Consider the following 20,581-nt stretch of genomic DNA (forward strand, 5'->3'; position numbering starts at 1 on the left):
TTAACATCACCATTGGTGAGCAGTGGGCAGCCATGACAGGTGTTACATATTACTGAACTCAGTAGTAAAATTACTGGAGGATTACTCATCTCAAATTAATTGAATTGAGCAAACTGGTGGTCGTCAACTAAGAAAAGCATGCAAAACTCAGGCAGGTCCAACCAGTGGTGCTTATTCATCAGACATGGAATAAGTAAGTAAAGCCTGCACAATTCAAATTCAGTTTCATCTACATATAATCTAAATATTATGCAATAAAGTAAAAAGAGAGAAATGGCTAATCAAGATTTAAAAATGCTGTTTAATGTGTAAAATGTAATCTGGTAGAACATTTAGGACACCTTGTGCTTTGATTGTTGTGCTCTGAACACATTAAACATCTGTGTGCAGTTTCCTTCAAACACGAAGGGAAAGAAAGAAAAAGGTGAAAAAAAAAGTTATTTTTACTAAAGAGGACTCTAGTTGTGAGCAGCCAGCGAGAAATGTTTTATTTTGGTTTGTATTTTTATTTTTGAAATATGTAAAGCAAGTGTTCTGTTAATTAGCTTTTTGTTATAGGTGACTTACCTAACTTTTGTGCTGTTAAAAAAAAAAGCACCAGTGCAACCAGTGCAAAGAGATTGTTTGAACGTTTGTTTGATAAACATGAAAAGAGCAATTTGCTTCAATCAAATTCTGGTCAAGACAAAATACTCAGCTAGTAAGATGGTGAAACAAGCTAAACAAAGAGCTAATAAAGTAGGTAATTCTATGCTGAGGATATTCATTTATTTGCAGCAGCGAGGAGCAAATGTCATATCATGTTATATCATTTACACAAATGGCCGCATATTGACCAGATGTTCTTCCACAGCACACTTTAAAAACCAGTCTTACAGTCTGGCCTATAACCAATCTTTTACATCCTGTTTACTTAAATGTTATAGTCTCTCAAAATCTATAAAGAAACAAACAAATAAGCAAAGAACAGATGCATCCAATGCACATGATGCAGCATGTCTTTGCAGAGCTCTCTGCAGAATGGACCTCAAGGTAGGAGTATCTGAAGTATCAAATAATCCTTGCCAATCAGAAGCCTCTGCTTGAGGACACCAGGCATGTTGAAAGATAACTAGGAATGCAACTCCCAAAGAACTCTCGATGGACATCATGCACTCAAGCATTGGGTCAGTGGAGTTACTTTCCATGCTGGGATGCTGATCCAATGATCTAGTGAAAGTAATTGTGAAAAACTGCAGCATAGCACACGATAACACACTGAAAGGTCATTTAGCCATCTACCTTGAAAGCCATGAAAGGTGGCCAGGGAGCAGGGACCTAGATCAAAGGGACACCCTCGACTGGCAACCTTCCGATTACAAGTCCGCTTCTTTACCCGCTAGGCCAACCACTGTACTGCTACAGTAAGAGAGGTAATTGATACCAACAATCAAGACATTTTTCACATTTAGACAAGGGCAAGATCTTTAATATCTGAAATATTCAGCTGATGGAATTCATTTCATATTAAACCTAAACCTATAGAGGGTGGTAGTAGCCTAGTGGCTACTCGCCTGTGAACCAGAAGACCCGGGTTCAAATCCCACTTACTACCATTGTGTCCCTGAGCAAGACACTTAACCCTAAGTTGCTCCAGGGGGACTGTCCCTGTAACTATTGATTGTAAGTCACTCTGGATAAGGGCGTCTGATAAATGCTGTAAATGTAAATGTATTACAACACTATCACCATCACTGCGAACAATCAGCAGGACATTTAATGAATAGAATCTGGAGGCTCCTGTTCATAAAAGTAGAACCTGGTTAGACCAGGAGTGTCAAACTTGTGGCCCTCGGGCCACATCCCATGAGATCACTGCATACAGGTCCACGATTATAGCTCGGTATCATGAAGCACAGACAACACACAAACATCAGATCCCATAATGCAGCGCTTCAATTGCCTTGCCGAACACGATCCTTAAATCGCAGCTGAATCTGCATTTTTTTCATGCTTTAGGGCACTAAGTTTGTCAGCAAACTACGCACTTCAGTATGAAATACCGGTGAAATACCAGTGTGTCACATTGACGTGCCTGAACAACAGATCTATACAAAAGATCTCACGTGGCTGAGTTTGACACATGTGGGTTAGACTAATCAATCAGAAATTACAGGCAATGAAAATTTTTGAAATGGTCTAAACATTCTTTATGTTTGGTGATTCCTAAGCATGTAGACTGAAGACAAATAGCTGTTGCTCAAAAAGAGACGGCGTCATTTTGTCATTTTCCCAACAATTTGTCCTTATCTTGTATTTAATGCTACTACTAGGGATGATTGCCTGAGCAAGTATCACAGCAAGTCTTCTAAACAGCCCCAGACGATCACAATACCACATTTTACTGTTGGGTTTGATGTTCTTTTTCTGAAATGCAGTGTTACTTTTACAACAGATGTAATGGGACACACACCTTCCAAAAAGCTCAAGTCAGGAACACTAAGCTTAACTGAGGCAAGTGACGCCTGAAGTTCTTTGGATGTTGTTTGGCTTCACCATTTATGTATAATGACTGTCATTGTAGTTTGCTAGAGTTCCAAAGATTTAGAAATGTCTTTATAGATTGATCTCAATTTGTCTCATAGTGAACTCAGATGCGATGATCCACTGTTATGTTTTAACAGGGGTGTTAAAAGCAGAATTGGTTTTAACTTTTTCTGTCATTGACTATTACTTAATACTTTTTGAGGATCTGAAATATTTAAATGTGTCTAACAAGGAAAAAGTAAGAAATCATAGTGGGGCAAACACTTTTTCACAGCACTGTTTGCTTAAATTAAACAAAAACATTAATGAGTTCTCAAAAGAACATAGGCAATAAGCTACAGATGGGAAGAGTTGCCAAATCTGAATTATTATGCAACATGGGAGTGGCATAAACTAGACTGGATTTAACCTCAGGCCATTGCAATCACTTTGACATAAAACAACATAGTGAGAAACTGATCACATGCATGCTGGCTGCTTAGAGTGAGACATGACAAGACATGCACAAATTAACCTCAAATGCTGTGTAACTATAATAAAAAGCTCGCTTCATGCAAAATTAAATTTCTGCCGACCCTATGAATGGTCAGTCCATAAAGCAGAACATTAAATTTTGTAACGTAACCAACAGACATTACACTGGAAATTGAAGTGGAAATGGAAGTAGATCAGAGTTCCTGTGACAGAGGTAGTTTTCTGGAGGCGGATGCGCTTGCTGCTTCAGTGATTAATGGATCTCTGAAATTGAGTAAGACTGGAGTCACAGGGCAGACATAGAAACTAAGGCCAGTTCTATAATGGTGACCTTTGCTGTCTCATATTCCCATCCCTAAAGAAGCCAGAATACTTTGCCTGAGATTAATATCCCATTACATCCTGCTGATGCAGTCTCACAGATCCAGAAGCGTCCATATTTACGACATTATGATTTTAAAATAAAACAGCACACATATAATTTCTCCATTAGAAACAAGAGCTAATACAGAAACAGGACTGCTGCAGCTGTGGAATGTTACATACATTAAGTATATTTTTAACATTCAGTCATACAACAGTCCATAATGCCAGTGACAGCAATACGTGCATGTGGACCTGTTCACCATTACCTCCACATTGCTAAAATGCAAGTTCACATTCTTACCTGATGTCCAGCTTTGATCTGTTTCAGGACTTTCTCATAACAGACCTCCTCCATGTCATGCATCTGCTGTGCCTGAGGTCAATGGATTGAAATGGATTTATTAGGATAGTGGGTAAATCCAGGAAATCTGGATTCATAGACAAAGTGTCAATTATTCATTAAAGAGATTAGTAATAAAATGTATGTGTGCAAGTTGCTGGTCACCTTGTTGGTGGTCTTAATGCCAACAAAGCTTTGTCCAAGGGGTACGGGGCGGAAGCGACTGTCAAAGAAGAAGAGGCCGATGTAAGGGTTCACGTGCAAGAAGGAAGCCACGTCCAGGTAGTTAGGCAAGGTGGCAGAAAGTCCCAGAATCCGGATCATGCTCTGTGTGGACTCCACCTACAGACAGACACACAAACACACATCTATGAACCAGAGCAGAGGGAATCTATGTCCCTGAGCAAGACACTTAACCCTAAATTGCTCCTGAGGGACTGTCCCTGTAACTACTGATTGTAAGTCGCCCTGGATAAGGGCGTCTGATTAATGCTGCAAATGTAAATGTAAACATAATTGATTTATGACTTATAAAGATTAATTCATGCAGTTGCAATGTCCTGGCTTTAGTGAGTAAGTGCACACAGTCCCAGCCATCACAGCAATGGTACAAACATTGTTTCTGTGTTCATGGTAAGTGTTTCTGTTATTAAAAGTGGAAAATTAAATGAATCAACTATCATAGAATTCTGAAATCATACAGCTCAAAATAATAATAACAACAGAGTGAAAACTCAGGATTCAACAGGAATCTGAAAGCTGATTAAAAAATATAAAATAAATTATTATATAGTTTCCATATTTTGTACATACATTTTGTACATCAAACTTTAATAGTAACCCAGAACATAAACACACTTTCTGTTAAACAGAATATAGGTAACTAACACACACACACACACACACACACACACACACACACACACACACACACACACACACACACACACACACACAGAAATCACAGGAAGTAAAAAAGAAAAAATAAAATTCTGTCTTTCTCAGTTCAAAACAGAAGGCCAGTGAGACAGGAAGAGTGAGTGAGAATGTGACAATTTGCTCTGAAATAGTACACAGACTAAATAGATGTTTCATTGCACAACTGGAATACATTTTTTTTTTAACATTTATACATTTAAACTGGCCTCAAACTACAACAAGCACCGCTAAAGCCTCTACTAGGCAGCTGAACTTCACTATGGGCTGTGGTTGGCCAATCAGGGGAGGAAACTGACCCATAATAAGAAAGACAAAAGGTCTTACCAAATCACAGTCATACAACCTTACACTGAAATAATTTAATTAATTCATCAGGTTTAGGCTAATTATTATCAGAATGACAACTAATTATAATCAATTTATTATAGCCATTCAACAAATTGAAAATGCTAATATAATAAATACCAATTCAATATTTCATCAAATATTATTTGATTACATTTCTGGATCTTATTTGAAAGTCTAGAGAAAGTCTAGTAAGTGGGATTTGAACCTGAATCTTCTGGTTCATAGGCGAGTGTGTTACCCACTAGAAAACTACCACCCTTAAAGACTGAAACATTTGACTCTAAAGCATCTATAAATGAGCAAGACACAACACACAAGCACACATGGACATAAGGAAGGAAATTTGCTTGCTACACTAACCAGTTCTACTGCACCCTATTAAGCCTGGGACATGGATGCCTGAAACTCACTTCTCTGATCATGATCCAAAATATTAAATATAATATTCTTAGAAAACAGTCAAAACACACACTATAGCACAGCTCACTGTGTACAAAACTGCATAATCATGAAAACCAGATTAAAGAGCACTTGAAGGTAGGGGGGTGGGGGCACCTGGGTGCCATGCAGGATGAAGGCACCCAGGTTTAATTTAGATTAAATTGTAATTTTCTTGTTGTCGAACTTTGTGTACAGAATCTACAACAGAGTGAATAAAATAGATGTATTCATAGTTGGGGTCCTAGTGAACCGGAATTGATCTCTTCATCGATGGTAACTTGAAAGCACGTTGTAAGTCGCTCTGGATAAGGGCGTCTGCCAAATGCCGTAAATGTAAATGTAAGGCGAGCTAGTACAGGCAGTGCAATGCTCTGGTTCTTCAGGGAAAATTTTGGTCCTGTCTCCATGTGGGAGACACCTAAAAGATATCTAAACATTGTTATAGACCACTTACACCAGGGGTGGGGAGTCGGTGTGGGTGCAGGTTTTTGGGGTGATCGGTCACTGAGCGTGCATAGAGCCATGGGAGGTGCATCTGTTAGTGACTGATTGGAAGGTTGTCACAAAAACCTGCACCCACCCCGGCCCTCAATAGATCAGGTTCCCCACCCCTGACCTACAGCCATGAAAATGTTCTTCAGTGATTGCAGTGGCCTCTTTTAGTAGGATGATGTGTCCTGCCACACTGCAAATATGTTTTCAGTTATACAACGAAGATCTCAACGTGATCTTGTACATCTCAATCTGAACGAGCATCTGTGGGACATGCTAGAAAGATCTGAAAGGTCTGATCCATACAGGAGCCACCTCACAACTTACAGGCTCTGCAGCTCCTGTCCAAGTGTTTGGATGGGCCAGAGCTGTTCTGGAAAAATAAGAAACCTTCTCAGAATATGTATACTGTATTTATATGTATGCATTTATGTTTTTGGCAGTACTCTTTTAACACACAGACTGACTTTGCATATTTGTTTTTGCAAATTGGAATGCCAGTGAGATTTTTCACTCTCATAAAACATTTCAAGCTGAAAGCATGTGTCTGATACTTGTCACCAAGGAAACACAACTCCTCCCAGAATGCACCCATAAAGCTCATTTATTAATTTCAGCATGATTGACACCTTACTGCCGCTTGTTGGAATGAAACATGATTGTAGGACATTCCGGAATGTCTGCTCCCATCTACGCAACTGTCAAATTTGCATAATCACACTAATATCCCAAACGGCCAGACTGAATCCTGCAAGGAGAGCTGTCAATCACAATCAGTGAGGACCTGTCACTCAGTGCTGCATATACACACACACTCACAATCACACAGGAAATTCTAGTGTTGAGTCACACATGGGCACATCTCTGTGCAATGGAATGATTGTGTGTGTGTCATGCTTCTGAACACCCACCTTCAAGCACAATTGGACACACTTTCAATATTCAACAATCAAATCTGTACACAGACACACAAAATGCAGATTAGCCACAGTTTCGACACAAGAGTACGGCCTACTGCTCACAATAATGATCAGCTCAGGAAACTTAAAGTACAAATAACATTGTGGTGGCAGCAACCTAGTAGGTAAGACACTCACCTATAAATCACAAGAGCCACAAAGTCCCAGGTTCAAACCCCACTTACTACTAATTGTGTCCCTGAACAGGACACATAACCCTGAGTGTTTTCAGGGGGACTGTCCCTGTTACTTCTGATTGTTAGTCGCTCTGGATAAGGGCGTCTGATAAATGCCGTTAATGTAAATAATTGATCATTAAACAGATTTCTACTAGATTTCACACTAGCTCGACAGTACAAATATAAGCAGAAATGATTGACGCCAGTGAGTTGACGTCAAGTCAATTAAGTCCCATTGCAAATAAGAGCAAAAAAGAGGTTATATGACAATTTCACAAATAAAATTGTGGAATTTGAACTTATTCATTTATTAAAGACATATTTTAGACATATTTAAGTGAAAGTATTTTTGTCAGAGTAAAGCACATGGTGACCCAACGAAAGGTGTCTACATGTCACCATAGGGAGCAGTGGGCAGGCATGAAAGGCACCCAGGGAGTATTGTGTGGTGACGGTACCTTGATCAAGGGGACCTCAGTGGCACTTTGGCAGTTTTGGGTTTGAACCCGCAACCTTCTGGTTACGAGTCTGTAGCCTATATGTTCAGATTGCAGATATTCTTGCAGTCAAAAGAGTGTTACTGACTCTGAGTGATGTACCTGCCGGAGTGTCCTGGCCACTAGACTCTCCAGTACTGGCCCTCGCTCCTCGTGTAGCAGATGGACCTCATCCAAGATGAGCAGACGTACAATCTGAGACAGAGCCACATCACCCACGCTCTTCCGTGTCACCACATCCCACTTCTCTGGTGTTGTCACCAGCATCTGAAACCGAAAGAGTGAACGCTGAAATGTGTACATAAATATAATCAGACACAATGACCCCCATTTAAAATGAAAGAAGAATGCTCCTCGTCAAACTGATGAAAAGATGTCCATGGTGTATTGCAAGAAAAGAAAAAGTGCTAAACCTGTGCATATAATGTACTGATTATGTATTAATGAAATGATCCAGAATGCCTAGGATGCACTGTCAATTATCAATATAACATCATTATAGCACCGTAAAAATATGGCCCAATAAATTCAGATTAGTGGTTCTTCATTATAAGTCTGTATTACGTTAATGACAGTCTTTGAATACTGGAACTCTTTTCAGAGCACAAATTGGTTCAGTGACAGTCTTCTGTTTTTCATTTTCCTTTGTTTACTCAATACAATTTGCCAAACATTAAATCTTTCAAGATAAATCAGAGTTTATGGTTTGAAATGGAGCTAAATCATCCACATCATCCCAATTGCTTTGAAAGTCCAAATTCTAAAATACAGTATAAACTCCACACAGAACAGTTTGTTTGACAGGTAAGAGAAACTTTTTCCTAGACAGTAATTTAGATTTAGATGTGTGTGGATCAGTGTGTATTTTTTATTCTCCACAATTTAGCAATTTCCAGCCAAGGTTTAAAAAAATAAAGTGAATGAGCCAGCTCGTCTCACACACACACACACACACACACACACACACACACACACACACACATTCTGACAGCGGGACAAATTCAGCACGGATACAATGCGCAAATCCTCAAACACAAAGATTAGGCTGGGACTAACTATACCAGACTATAATCTGGTAATTCTGTTGACTCAAATGGAATCAAAGGCCAGTCAACTGTGCCAATTTTCCACCAACCCACATAACCTGATCAGCACTAGGGTAATAACTGGTGACCCCTACTACCTGCAGTCTGTCTACAGCTAATTGTCTTCTCACAAGCTTTGCCAATTTCCTTTGTTATGCCTCACATAAAGCCAGGATAAATTTTGACTTGAAGTTTGTTTAGCACTGACATAGATTTTGGAGGCTGGTGAGTAAATAAATAAAGTAATGAATGGCCTGTAAGATGTTTGCCAACCTGCCAGGGAGTGAGGAAATTCATATTAAACGCCTTCTATAAAAGCGGTTCATTAAATCCTCTCTAGTTTGCATTTAAATCAATCTGGGCAGCCATTAGAGACTGCCAGTAGAAGGAGGAGGCAGCGAGTGCAGTTAATTACACACCGGCTAATCTAAATGGATGTCCTGGCACTCAGGTATAAGGCCAAAGTGCGGTCTTTAATTACCAAACAAAGGCACCAAAAATGTATTTAACATAACAGGGATCAGGGTTGAGCAAAAAAGAACCAAATCAGGCAAAACGTTGTTGACTTATCAGTGTCAGTTAAGGGTCAGTTTTCTCAGTGACCACCTAGATGAGGGCTAAAAAAAGCCTTTTAGCAAGGTTCTTAAACTTAATGAAGGACAAACATGTCCGCTGGAAGAGGTATGGAAGTGCTGTTGTCGAGGCAACGTGGCGTTCAGTTTTCTCAAATTAGACTGAATGTATCGATTTACAACCCAACGTAGATATATTTGCACCAGACATTCATGGGTAATTATCCTGGTGCCTGCACATACACCTCCGCAACAGCCATCTTAGATGGAAAATGTGTAATTAGACAACAAGCAAATATTTACCCAAAACCAGAGTGTACAGGCAACCCCTACTCACTGCATGCCTGCCTGCCTGTGTGAGTGTCTATCTGTCAGTCGTTACCATGGAAACTAGCCTCAGCGTGGATGGCAGTGTGTGGGAGGGCTGACAGCTTCTGCAAAGAGCCACCAGTCTCTGCAGCTTGATTGATGGCTTGCAAAGTCAAAATATGCCAAACAAACAAACACGCAACAGTTACGGAACTTTGCAAAAATTGTGCTTACTCTCCTTTAACTTGGATGGGGAAGATAATTCATTAATTAAAGCAAGAAGCACCGAGCAAAGACAAAAAAAGCTTAAAATAAGATCTTCACATGCAGTTCCAACATGGGCCAGAAGATGAAATAAACAGATGTAAACATCTGATTAATGAAATGCTAATCAAGGCTCGATTTGCATGTCACAATTAAAATGCCAATGCCTTCAGTAAGTTTCATCAGTAGATAATGGGCAAATGTATGGAGCTAAACAGAGAGAACAGAGCAAGAAAACCTGCTTCTGTCAGACAGAAAGAGATAGAATTCACATGAGTGGGTGGTAGTGGCCCTGTGTGTAATACACATGCCTATGAACCAGAGAACCCAAAGTCACAGGTTCAAACACAGTGGTCTCCAGGTGGACTGGTATCGTGTAAAAATAAAGAAGTAAATTAAATACATGACCCAAATCAGATAAAATAAATAAAAAAATATCTTTAACTAAATCTTATTAAAAATCCTGTAGGCCAATCCTGTTCATGAAGGGCCACCCACCAGAAAGTTTTAATTAGTATTGGGTGTTGCCCGCTAGCATAGTGAGAGTGACAGGCAAGCAGTATGGAGTTCCATAAAAAAAACTTTCTGGCAGGTTGTCCTGTAGGACCTGGAAATTTCCAGCCATCTGCCTACATAATGACAAATTATAGTGCAAGTGATTAAAAACATAACTGTAATCCATGTTGGAAAAAGAACATTGCATTGCAATACTGATCTGACAATAGAAGTTTAAAACAGTTGCGCCTTCATCCATACACAAAGAGTGATTATACATGTCTTTGCAATAGGTATGGCAAATGATGTATCTACAGCAGCAGCTCAGCCTGCTGAAAAAATAGATAGTAACCTACATGTACAGTACAGGCCAAAAAGTTTGGACACACACCTCATTCAATGTGTTTTCTTTGTTTTCTTATGTACTTAACAAAAAGTGGAAACCTGGCCTCCAAAGTCACCAGACCTGAACCCAATCAAGATGGATTGGGGTGAGCTGGACCGCAGAGTGAAGGCAAAGGGGCCAACAAGTGCTAAACACCTCTGGGAACTCCTTCAATACTGTTGGAAAACCATTTCAGGTGACTACCTCTTGAAGCTCGTCAAGAGAATGCCAAGAGTGTGCAATGCAATAATCAGAGCAAATGGTGGCTATTTTGAAGAAACTAGAATATAAAACATGTTTTCTGTTATTTCACCTTTTTTTGTTAAGTACATAACTCCACATGTGGTCATTCGTAGTTTTGAAGCCTTAAGTGAGAATCTACAAATGTAAATGGTCATGAAAATAAAGAAAACACACTGGGAAGAGTTTTTTTTGTTCTTGGTTCTGAGTTGATATTTTGATTCATCAAACACAGAGACACAGTTAAGTCATCGCACTTCTTTGCGCATATTGAATGAAATATACTGGACACGGATGTTGTCGTTCGCGTTTTAGGTTGAATTGGGGAAGGGACAGGATGAAGGGGAAGAGTGGAGAGGTGAGAAGATGGGGTTGGGTAGTAGCCTAGTGGTTAATACACTCGCCTATGAACCAGAAGACCCAGGTTCAAATCCCATTTACTACCATTGTGTCCCTGAGCAAGATACTTAACCCATAGTTACTCGAGGGGTGCACTGTCCCTGTAACTACTGATTGTAAGTCGCTCTGGATAAGGGCGTCTGGTAAATGCTGTAAAAAGATGAACAGGATGAATCTTATGATTTGAGGTGAAGAAGGAGCCAATCAATGACTGAGTGGCTGGCAGTGGCCATCTTGCCAAATTATACTTCGAGACAAAGAAGAACCATGCAGATGGGTGGATGGTGCCGTTCTGGAGTGCTTCTGCCACAAACTGCTCCATGGCCAATTGCTCTCTTTAGAGAAGCAGTAGAGATATCCTCTAGGTGGCGTGGTTCCTGGTAGCAGGTCAATGGCCATGAAGTGGCAGCTGGGCAGCTTTGGACTGAAGTCAACATGGAGGATGGAGAGGGCTGTGGCAGAAGACATGCTTGGAGTAACACTGCTAATAATTCTACCAACATTCAGCTTAGGACTACTGATGAAGAAATGTATTCAATGATTCACCGTGGAAGACCTAATGCAGCGACAGCTGCCGCTCATCCGTCAAACATCCGCACTGATCGAAACAGGCCTTCCACATCAGGCAAGCTTCCCACCGCCATTCCTACGTACAACCTCCATCCATCAATACGACACGGTAAAGGGAAACGGAGGTAAGTAAACAGGGAGGAATTACAGGGGCAAACTGACGAGCAACACCCGGAAAGCGATGTCGAACAAGTGTCAGCAGTACAAATTGAATTTTTTAGCATTTCAAATCCAATACACCAGCGTTGCCCAATCCCAGCACACCATGGAATTTTTAGAATCAGGCTTTATTCTATTCTTTTCTATACATTAATGTAATCTGCACTTTTTAATGTTAGCAGAACCTTTGCCCGTCACTGCCCGTGCGAGTATGTCTCCAGTAAATTAAGCACACGCTAAACCGTGCTGTAATTTGAATAAAAACGTCCCTGTCGAAGCTTCATGCATGTGCAAAGTTTTAATGCTACTATATATTACTCAAATCAAATTGCTACTTGTCTTTGTACTCTTTTCTCCAAAACGGATGTTTCCGGAGAAAAAGAGCCTGATGTAGAAGCTTGCCCGATGTGGACGGCCTGTTTCGATCGGTGTGGATGCTTGATGGATAAGCAGCAGCTGTCGCTGCATTAGGTCTTCCACGGTGAAACATTGAATAGATCTCTTCATCAGTAGTCCTATGCTGAATGTTGGTAGAATTATTAGCAGTGTTACTGAAAGCATTAGCCAGTATGTTTATTATGTCGTCGTTGCTTAAAATTGCTGCCACTAGGTTTCGTGCAGTCCCACTCATGGTGAGGCACAATTCACGTGTTTATCGAACTAACATTCTCAAAAAACACAAAATAGCGCCAATGGCTTGGTGACATCAGATTTCATTCCATATATTCAAGTTTCATTCCATATATTCAGACTTTCCTTCCATATACAGTGGGGCAAAAAAGTATTTAGTCAGCCACCAATTGTGCAAGTTCTCCCACTTAAAAAGATGAGAGAGGCTTGTAATTTTCATCATAGGTATACCTAAACTATGAGAGACAAAATGTTTGTTTCTGATTTTATTTGCAAGAATTATATTATTTTGCAGAATTTATTTGCAAATTATGGTGGAAAAAAAGTATTTGGTCATAATACTTTTGTTATATACCCTTTGTTGGCAATGACGGAAGTCAAACGATTTCTGTCTTCACAAGGTTTTCACACACTGTTGCTGGTATTTTGGCCCATTCTTCCATGCAGATCTCCTCTAGAGCAGTGATGTTTTGGGGCTGTCGCTGGGTAACACAGACTTTCAACTCCCTCCAAAGATTTTCTGTGTGTTTGAGATCTGGAGACTGGCTAGGCCACTCCAGAACCTTGAAATGCTTCTTACGAAGCCACTCCTTCGTTGCCCGGGCGGTGTGTTTGGGATCATTGTCATGCTGAAAGACCCAGCCACGTTTCATCGTCAATGCCCTTGCTGATGGAAGGAGGTTTTCACTCAAAATTTCACGATGCATGGCCCCATTCATTCTTTCCTTTACACGGATCAGTCGTCCGGGTCCCTTTGCAGAAAAACACCCCCAAAAGCATGATGTTTCCACCCCCATACTTCACAGTAGGTATGGTGTTCTTTGGATGCAACTCAGAATTCTTTCTCCTCCAAACACGACAAGTAGAGTTTTTTACCAAAAAAGTTCTATTTTGGTTTCATCGGCCCACATTTTCTGGATGCTCTTCTGGATCATCCAGATGCTCTCTAACAAACTTCAGATGGGCCCGGACATGTACTTGCTTAAGCAGGGGAACACATCTGGCACTGCAGGATTTGAGTCCCTGGCGGCGTAGTGTGTTACTGATGGTAGCATTTGTTACTTTGGTCCAAGGTCTCTGCAGGTCATTCACTAGGTCCCCCCATGTGGTTCTTGGATTTTTGATCACCGTTCTTCTAATCATTTTGACCCCACGGGGTGAGATCTTGCATGGAGCCCCAGATCGAGGGAGATTAACAGTGGTCTTGTATGTCTTCCATTTTCTAATAATTGCTCCCACAGTTGATTTCTATGTGACTGTTTGAGGTTGTGGACAGGTGTCTTTTATACTGATAATGAGTTCAAACAGGTGCCATTAATACAGGTAATGAGTGCAGGACAGAGGAGCCTTTTACAGAAGAAGTTATAGGTCTGTGAGAGTCAGAAATCTTGTTTGTTTGTTAGTGACCAAATACAAATTTTCCACCATAATTTGCAAATAAATTCTTTAAAAATCAGAGGATGTGATTTTCTGGATTTTTTTTCTCATTTTGTCTCTCATAGTTGAGGTATACCTATGATGAAAATTTTCAGGCCTCTCTCATCTTTTTAAGTGGGAGAACTTGCACAATTGTTGGCTGACTAAATACTTTTTCCTGCAAAATCGAAGTTCCTGTTATTCCAAATTTGTTTTCTGTCCATCTATTTGTCTTTTAGAAACTATTTTAGAATTGAATCTCTGCTCAAAAGGACTAATTAGGTCTATCCACTCCTTACTAAATTCCAAAAATTTAAATCCAATGACTATTCTAAAGGACCAATGGGAGAAAGATTTAGATGAAGTACTGACTTATGAGATGTGGAGTGTATATATAATCCTAGGATGCACTCAAGTTTGATTTGCTTAAGAAATAAGGTCATTCAGTTTAAGGGCTTACATTGGTTACACTTTCTAGAGCTAAATATGGCAAATTTATATTAAATATCACGCCAGTGATTGGTGTAAACAAACACTAGCCACACTCACTCATATGTTGTGTCCCTCACTTCATAGTTTCTGGAAGGCAAAATTTTCAGTTCTTACAGAGGTTTTACAAACTCCATTGGATGCCTGTAGCGTTACTGCAATTTTTGAGCTTGTACCTCAAGATCTTACCCTCAATCTTTACACTAGGAATACCATAGAATTTGCAAGAAAACTAGGGCTATTAAATTAAAAGGAAAGCTTCCCTACAACCTTTCGAGAGTGCATTAGAGGTAAGATGCACTATTTGTGAATGGAAAAAATTCTAATCTGGCTTTTAAAAATTTTATGGTATGTGGCAGCCATTTCATGACATTATTAAAATGATGGAACCTGGAAATCTAATATTTTTTTCTGATAAGTAATATAATATCATCGTATGAAAATATGATTTTGATGATGATGTCATCAATATCATCTTGTTTTATTATTATGTACAAAAGCCTGTTCTGAGTAACTGCCAAACATAATAAAAAAACCTTGAGTAAAAAAAGAAAGACACCTTGCAGTGTCTGGGAAGCATCAGGCAACTAGTGAACAGTTAGTTCTTGAAATTGGTTTCTTGAAAAAAAGAACACAAATGAATTTGAGTGAATTTGATCAGATCATGATGCTTGATGTCTGTGTCACATAATTCCTTAAAGCTGTAGGTGGTGTGAATGGTCAGGTGAGTGTGCACTGCTTACTGTATTCCACACAGCCTAAGAGAGAAAAACACACTCGGTATGTGCATCTGCATTTGTGTATGTGTGTGGGTGGCTCTCTTTTTATCTCTTTTTTGCTGCATTACACCAGTTTCCTGTTTGATGTTTGTGATTTCTGATAACAATCTCTGCTGAAATAAACCAGTCTTTATAAGTACACAAACACACACCACATCTATACACTCACCACCCCCTGCCTCCTTAACATCTGTTACTTTTGAATTTAAAAGAATCAGGAGGAGCATCCAGCAGGGACAATGAAAAAGCATAGCTGACAGAATGAAGAACCCTCCATCTCCTTCTGCCCCTTTTACTTCGCTTCCATTTTCCCCATGTCTGTCTCTCTGTCTCCGTCTGGACAGGTTTGTCAAACATCCAGACATGGTATTCAACAAATCCAACCATTCGGTATTTTCAGTATTTATTTGGGACAATTTGAGCATTTTTGTCAGATTCTTACAGACATACACAAACAGAGAAATATGCACGTAAGTGTGTGTGTTGTCTGCAGTCAATATAAAGTGATCTGGGTTGGTAAAAGTGTTGCAAATAACTACCAACCTGCTGACAAATAATATCATAGGTTCAATGAACTCAATGAGCTCTGAGTCACATGTGACTAAATTTGACTAAAAATATACATGCAAAATATGTATGTATACCTACTGTGTCCACTAGAGGGAGCTTTCAACACATGACTGGGGCTCACATCCTTGTGGAGTGTATAATAAATGTGCAAACATCAAATTAAGCTTAATGAATAGTTTTTAATGTTAGAAAATGAAAGTGTGTGATTGTCATTTTGTGTACATGTTCATGGTGTGTTTTATTACCTGTGTGCGTAGAATCTCTCCCTTGGAGAGCTGCATGTCCCCAGTAAGCTCTTTGACTGCGATGCCCAGCGGCTCCAGGCGTTTACTGAAGTACTGAGTCATCTCAGCAGCAAGGGCCTTCATTGGCGCTACATACACAATCTACACACACACACACACACACACACACACACACACAGAAAATGAGAGAGGACAACAGAGTAACAAATAGGCAGAATGTGATAGTGAATGGGTAAACACCACAGTGTCATTTGTTTCTTGCCAACCAGTACAAGTCAGCACAATTTATTTTGAAATATGACGAAGGCCAGTGAAAGTGAGAAAGTGTAATAGTGATGAATGAAAGCTGATTATCATGGCAGCACGTGTGTGTGTGTGTGTGTGTGTTCTGGGGACAACAGATCTGTTTACACCAACTGTGCTCAAAAACAAACCCGCCTCAATATTGGTTTCTAAAAAATACACCTGTTTTATGATTGTGGGTTTTTTTTTTTTTTTTTTATGGAAGGTTTTACAGCAAAAAGGTTTTGGTAAAATGTACTTCCCACTTTATCCACACTCCCCATCATTAAAAAAAAAAAGAAATTAAGAATTTTGCAATGACTATTGCATTTAATTGTGCACTTATGTTTACAAGTAGGATTTGTTTTAGTCTTAGACAAGTCTTCTTACAGTGAAGTAGTTAGACATTTAAAATATTTAAAATAGATATGTTGCACAGTTATTACCTTTAATCAACTAAATATAGAAACAAGTGTATGCGAGAGGCAAATATTCTCCTTAATGAGGAAAGCTGAGGATTAAAAAAAAAAAAATAAATAAATCACGTGTATGTGGAGGTCTCTATTTCACAAAAAAAAAAAAAAAAAAAAAAACTCCACTAAGTCTTAACAGAAGAAGGCTTTTCAAAAAAGATAGAAGAGAGAAACGGTGAAGAGGGTCATGCCTTAAACTGGTCTTTGCGGATGACGCCCCCGGGTTCCAAATGCTTCCGAATCTCATGCAGAACAGTAAGCATGGCGATGTTGGTCTTTCCGGCCCCAGTGGGTGCACAGATCAGCAGATTCTGATTGGTGTTGTACGCCGTCTCGAACACGATGGACTGGATTCGATTCAGCCGCGCCATGCCCTTAAACACCAGCTGCCCTATCTGGGCAAAGAACACAGTAAACTGTTATTACTTGAGCAGATTATTTAGGGAATCAAGTTAAAATTATTTTATCTTTCCATATGACTGTATCCTAGATACATGATATTCACCAATGGATTACATGCCTATACTGGACTACTGCTGGTATGTTCGTCAAGTCCCGGTTTTCTGGTGCTCAGTGACGGAAGGTAGAGCTATGGCCAGAGACCAGAGGAGAGAGGTTGAAGGGAGCCAGGACTCTGTCTGCCCTACCACTGCCCTAGGTGGTTCTCAAGTTATCCTTTCAGTCTCAGTGATATGTCCTCAAAGGAGGGGTACTGTCATGTCCAGGTGTTTCCACGTTGCTGTGGCTGCTTGGGTGAAAATACTGCAGAACTGTTCTCAGCTATTCATACAATGCATCGTACAGCCCTATTTCAGTATGAAAAATCCCTAAAGACACCTTGAACTGCACAGAGACGCATTTTTGGAGCAAAATAGTTTCAGTATTTTCCTTCCCTGGTGACTCTTCACTTTGAGAGGACACAGATGGAGGACAGATGCATTCCATAGACAAGCCCATATATGCATCCTGAGAGACACACAAAGCATAACTGTCCAAAAACATTAGCTGAAACGCACAGCTCTGGTGTGAGCCAAGCCCTGAGTCCATACACTGCACAACTAAACACCCAGTTCTGTCAAGCCAAGAGACACATTAGCTCAGACCGAGTCCACTGCCAGCCAACTGCCAATCACGCTCTCATCTGACAAGTTCCACTGACAGCCAGCAGAGCGCTGGGGAGATGTGGAACTTTTGGCTGCCGCTTTGCACTACACAGCCATTAATGGCACAGCAACGCCAACCATTACTGTCCCACTGAGAGGAGATGAGACATGTCAACTGCTGTCAATCAATCCACTAGTGTAAACTCGGGTGACCGTGCTTAATCTTGCCAAGGCTATGCAACCACCAACACAGCTGTATGTGTGTGTGTGTGTGTGTGTGTGTGTGTGTGTGTGTCGGTGTAAAGGCACATAAGCAGCACTACTCACCAACTCATCCAAGCCAAAACCCCAAAAATAAGGAAAAACTCAAGAAAAGTACCAAGAACTGAGAAAAGAAAATCCCTTTAATAGTTGTACAAGTGTTCAAATATGTTAACACTTAATTAAAACTTATTAAGAAAAGAAATGTATCATCAAGTAATTAATAGTGACAATTGTGTAATGTACATTTGGGTACATGTATTGCTCTGCCAACATTCCCATACTACATCATGTTATTTGCAATATTGCAGTAATGAATGGTGAAATAAACTTTTCTGTACTAGAATTTAGAATGACAGTAGAATTTACAGTAGATTTCATGCATTATAATGATGCAACAGAAACCTTGGCCTCTTTCTCTAACCCATCTTCTCCCTTGATATGCACAAGAGGCCTGTAGCAAGGAAGGTGCTAACATTTATTTAGAAATACATTAACTCTCTTTGCAAGCCCTAAGACGGGAACATAAAATTAAAGTCTGTGAGTCCGTGATCTGGCCCTTCTTATCTGTTCATATTAAATTACAAAGTGATTGACTGGAAAAAGCAATCATTCCCAAATCTGCTCCACTGTGGACAGTACATCAGCTTGATGAGCAGCAGAGCATCTGACCCAGCTGTGATGGTTATATGTGACCAGTTATGATAATTAAATCCATTATAGAGTGGTATTTGAACAGACCTTACAGGGAACTGTTTTTCATAGGCATGCTGAAAGGGAATCTTTTTTTTTTTTTATTGCTACTTGTTGAAGGCAGAATTAAAAGGACAGACAGACTGTGCGAGGGAGGGAGAAAGAGGGAGATTCTGCCTGTCCAACCAATTATTTTCCCAAAGCTAAGTCCAAAGAGCACCAACTTATAAATATTCAATCTCTAAATTAGAACGTCGCTTTTCCCAGCTTCCATCTCTCTACATCCTGTGTCACTGTGGTGACCAAAATCACTGCCCTTCTTTAAAAGGTCTTTCAGATTTGTTGTGTATTGTTAACAAAGGCAGGGAGAAATATGCAAATGACGTGTGGAGCAGCAATCATCTTCATATACAGTCCCTGACAAAAGTCTTGTCGCTTATCTATTTTGTAGAAACACCTGGTTAATAACCTGACTTTTAATTAATCAATTGGTGTTAGAAATAGCTCATATGAAAAGCTAAACCCTACCAAATTATGTTTAATGCATTGAAATGAATTTGTTTCACTGAAAAAAGATTTATCATTTAATCAAGACAGAAAGGTCAAATTTTGGTAAGACAAAAGTTGTCGCCTATACAGAAATTGAACAAATTTACTGCAAATACAAAAATATGTCAGCAAATTAAGTAGTGGTGATGTGAGGATTCATACAATTTATAGCAAAGAAAGCAGTCTTGCATGTCTCCCAGAGTTCATCAATATTCTTTGGTTTCGTCTTCCATGTTTCCTCATTTATCCTACCCCACACATGCTCAATGATGTTCATGTCTGGTGTTGCCTTCCACCCTGTAGATCTCTCGCACACCTCCATACTGGATGTAACCCCAGACCATGATTTTTCCACCACGAAACTTCACTGTTTTCTCGGTGAATCTCGGATCCATGTGGGCTCCAGTAGGTCTCCTGCTATATTTGCGGCGACTGTGGTGTAATTCAACAAAAGATTAATCTGAAAAATCCACCTTCTGCCACTTTTCCAATGGCCATCCTTTTAGCAGGCTGTGGGCCTTGGCAAATGCCACACGTTTTTTCAATTGTCTTTTTATTTAGTGCTGGCTTCTGGGCACTGATTCGACCATGGAGGCCTTTTTGAGACAAAATCCGACAAACCAGGTCTTGTGGAGCTCTGCTGCAATGGAAAATGGGCTGGCCTTGGATTTTCGAGCCAACAAATGGTCCTCTCGAGCAGTTGTCTTGCGGAGTCTGCCTGACCTGGGCTTGTCAAAAAATGTCTCCAGTCTCTTCAAATCTTTTTTTATCCTCTGTACTTGAATCAGAGACACATTGAAGGTGTCTGCCACATCAGCAGTGGATCTGGTCTTCAACCTCTTGATAATCAACACTTTAGTCTCAGGGTGAATCTTAGGCATGTTTGCAGAGGTCTAGTTGCTGTGAAGGTCTAGTGTACTGGGGTTCTTTTTATACACACCTGAGACCTAATTAATCCATTATTAGTCACAGGTGAAGCTCACATGACAAGGTGACAACACTTATGTCTTTGCAAAATTGACTCAATGGGCTTTACCAAGCTTTGAATATTA

General features: G+C 39.9%; 1 protein-coding gene across 7 annotated transcripts in view; it reads right to left on the reverse strand.

Moving 5' to 3' along the window:
• Positions 1–20,581, reverse strand: part of ascc3 (activating signal cointegrator 1 complex subunit 3) — a 131,061-nt gene that overhangs the window by 48,777 nt on the left and 61,703 nt on the right. For all 7 annotated transcript variants that reach the window (XM_028978935.1, XM_028978931.1, XM_028978934.1 and 4 more), the window contains 5 exons: positions 17,115–17,318; positions 16,169–16,309; positions 7,664–7,828; positions 3,872–4,048; positions 3,668–3,739 (listed from right to left, as the gene is read on the reverse strand). In XM_028978935.1, coding sequence (XP_028834768.1) covers positions 3,668–3,739; positions 3,872–4,048; positions 7,664–7,828; positions 16,169–16,309; positions 17,115–17,318 — 759 coding nt within the window. The remainder of the gene's footprint in view (positions 1–3,667; positions 3,740–3,871; positions 4,049–7,663; positions 7,829–16,168; positions 16,310–17,114; positions 17,319–20,581) is intronic.

Source organism: Denticeps clupeoides, chromosome 5 (assembly GCF_900700375.1).
Source record: "Denticeps clupeoides chromosome 5, fDenClu1.1, whole genome shotgun sequence".
Classification (NCBI taxonomy): domain Eukaryota; kingdom Metazoa; phylum Chordata; class Actinopteri; order Clupeiformes; family Denticipitidae; genus Denticeps; species Denticeps clupeoides.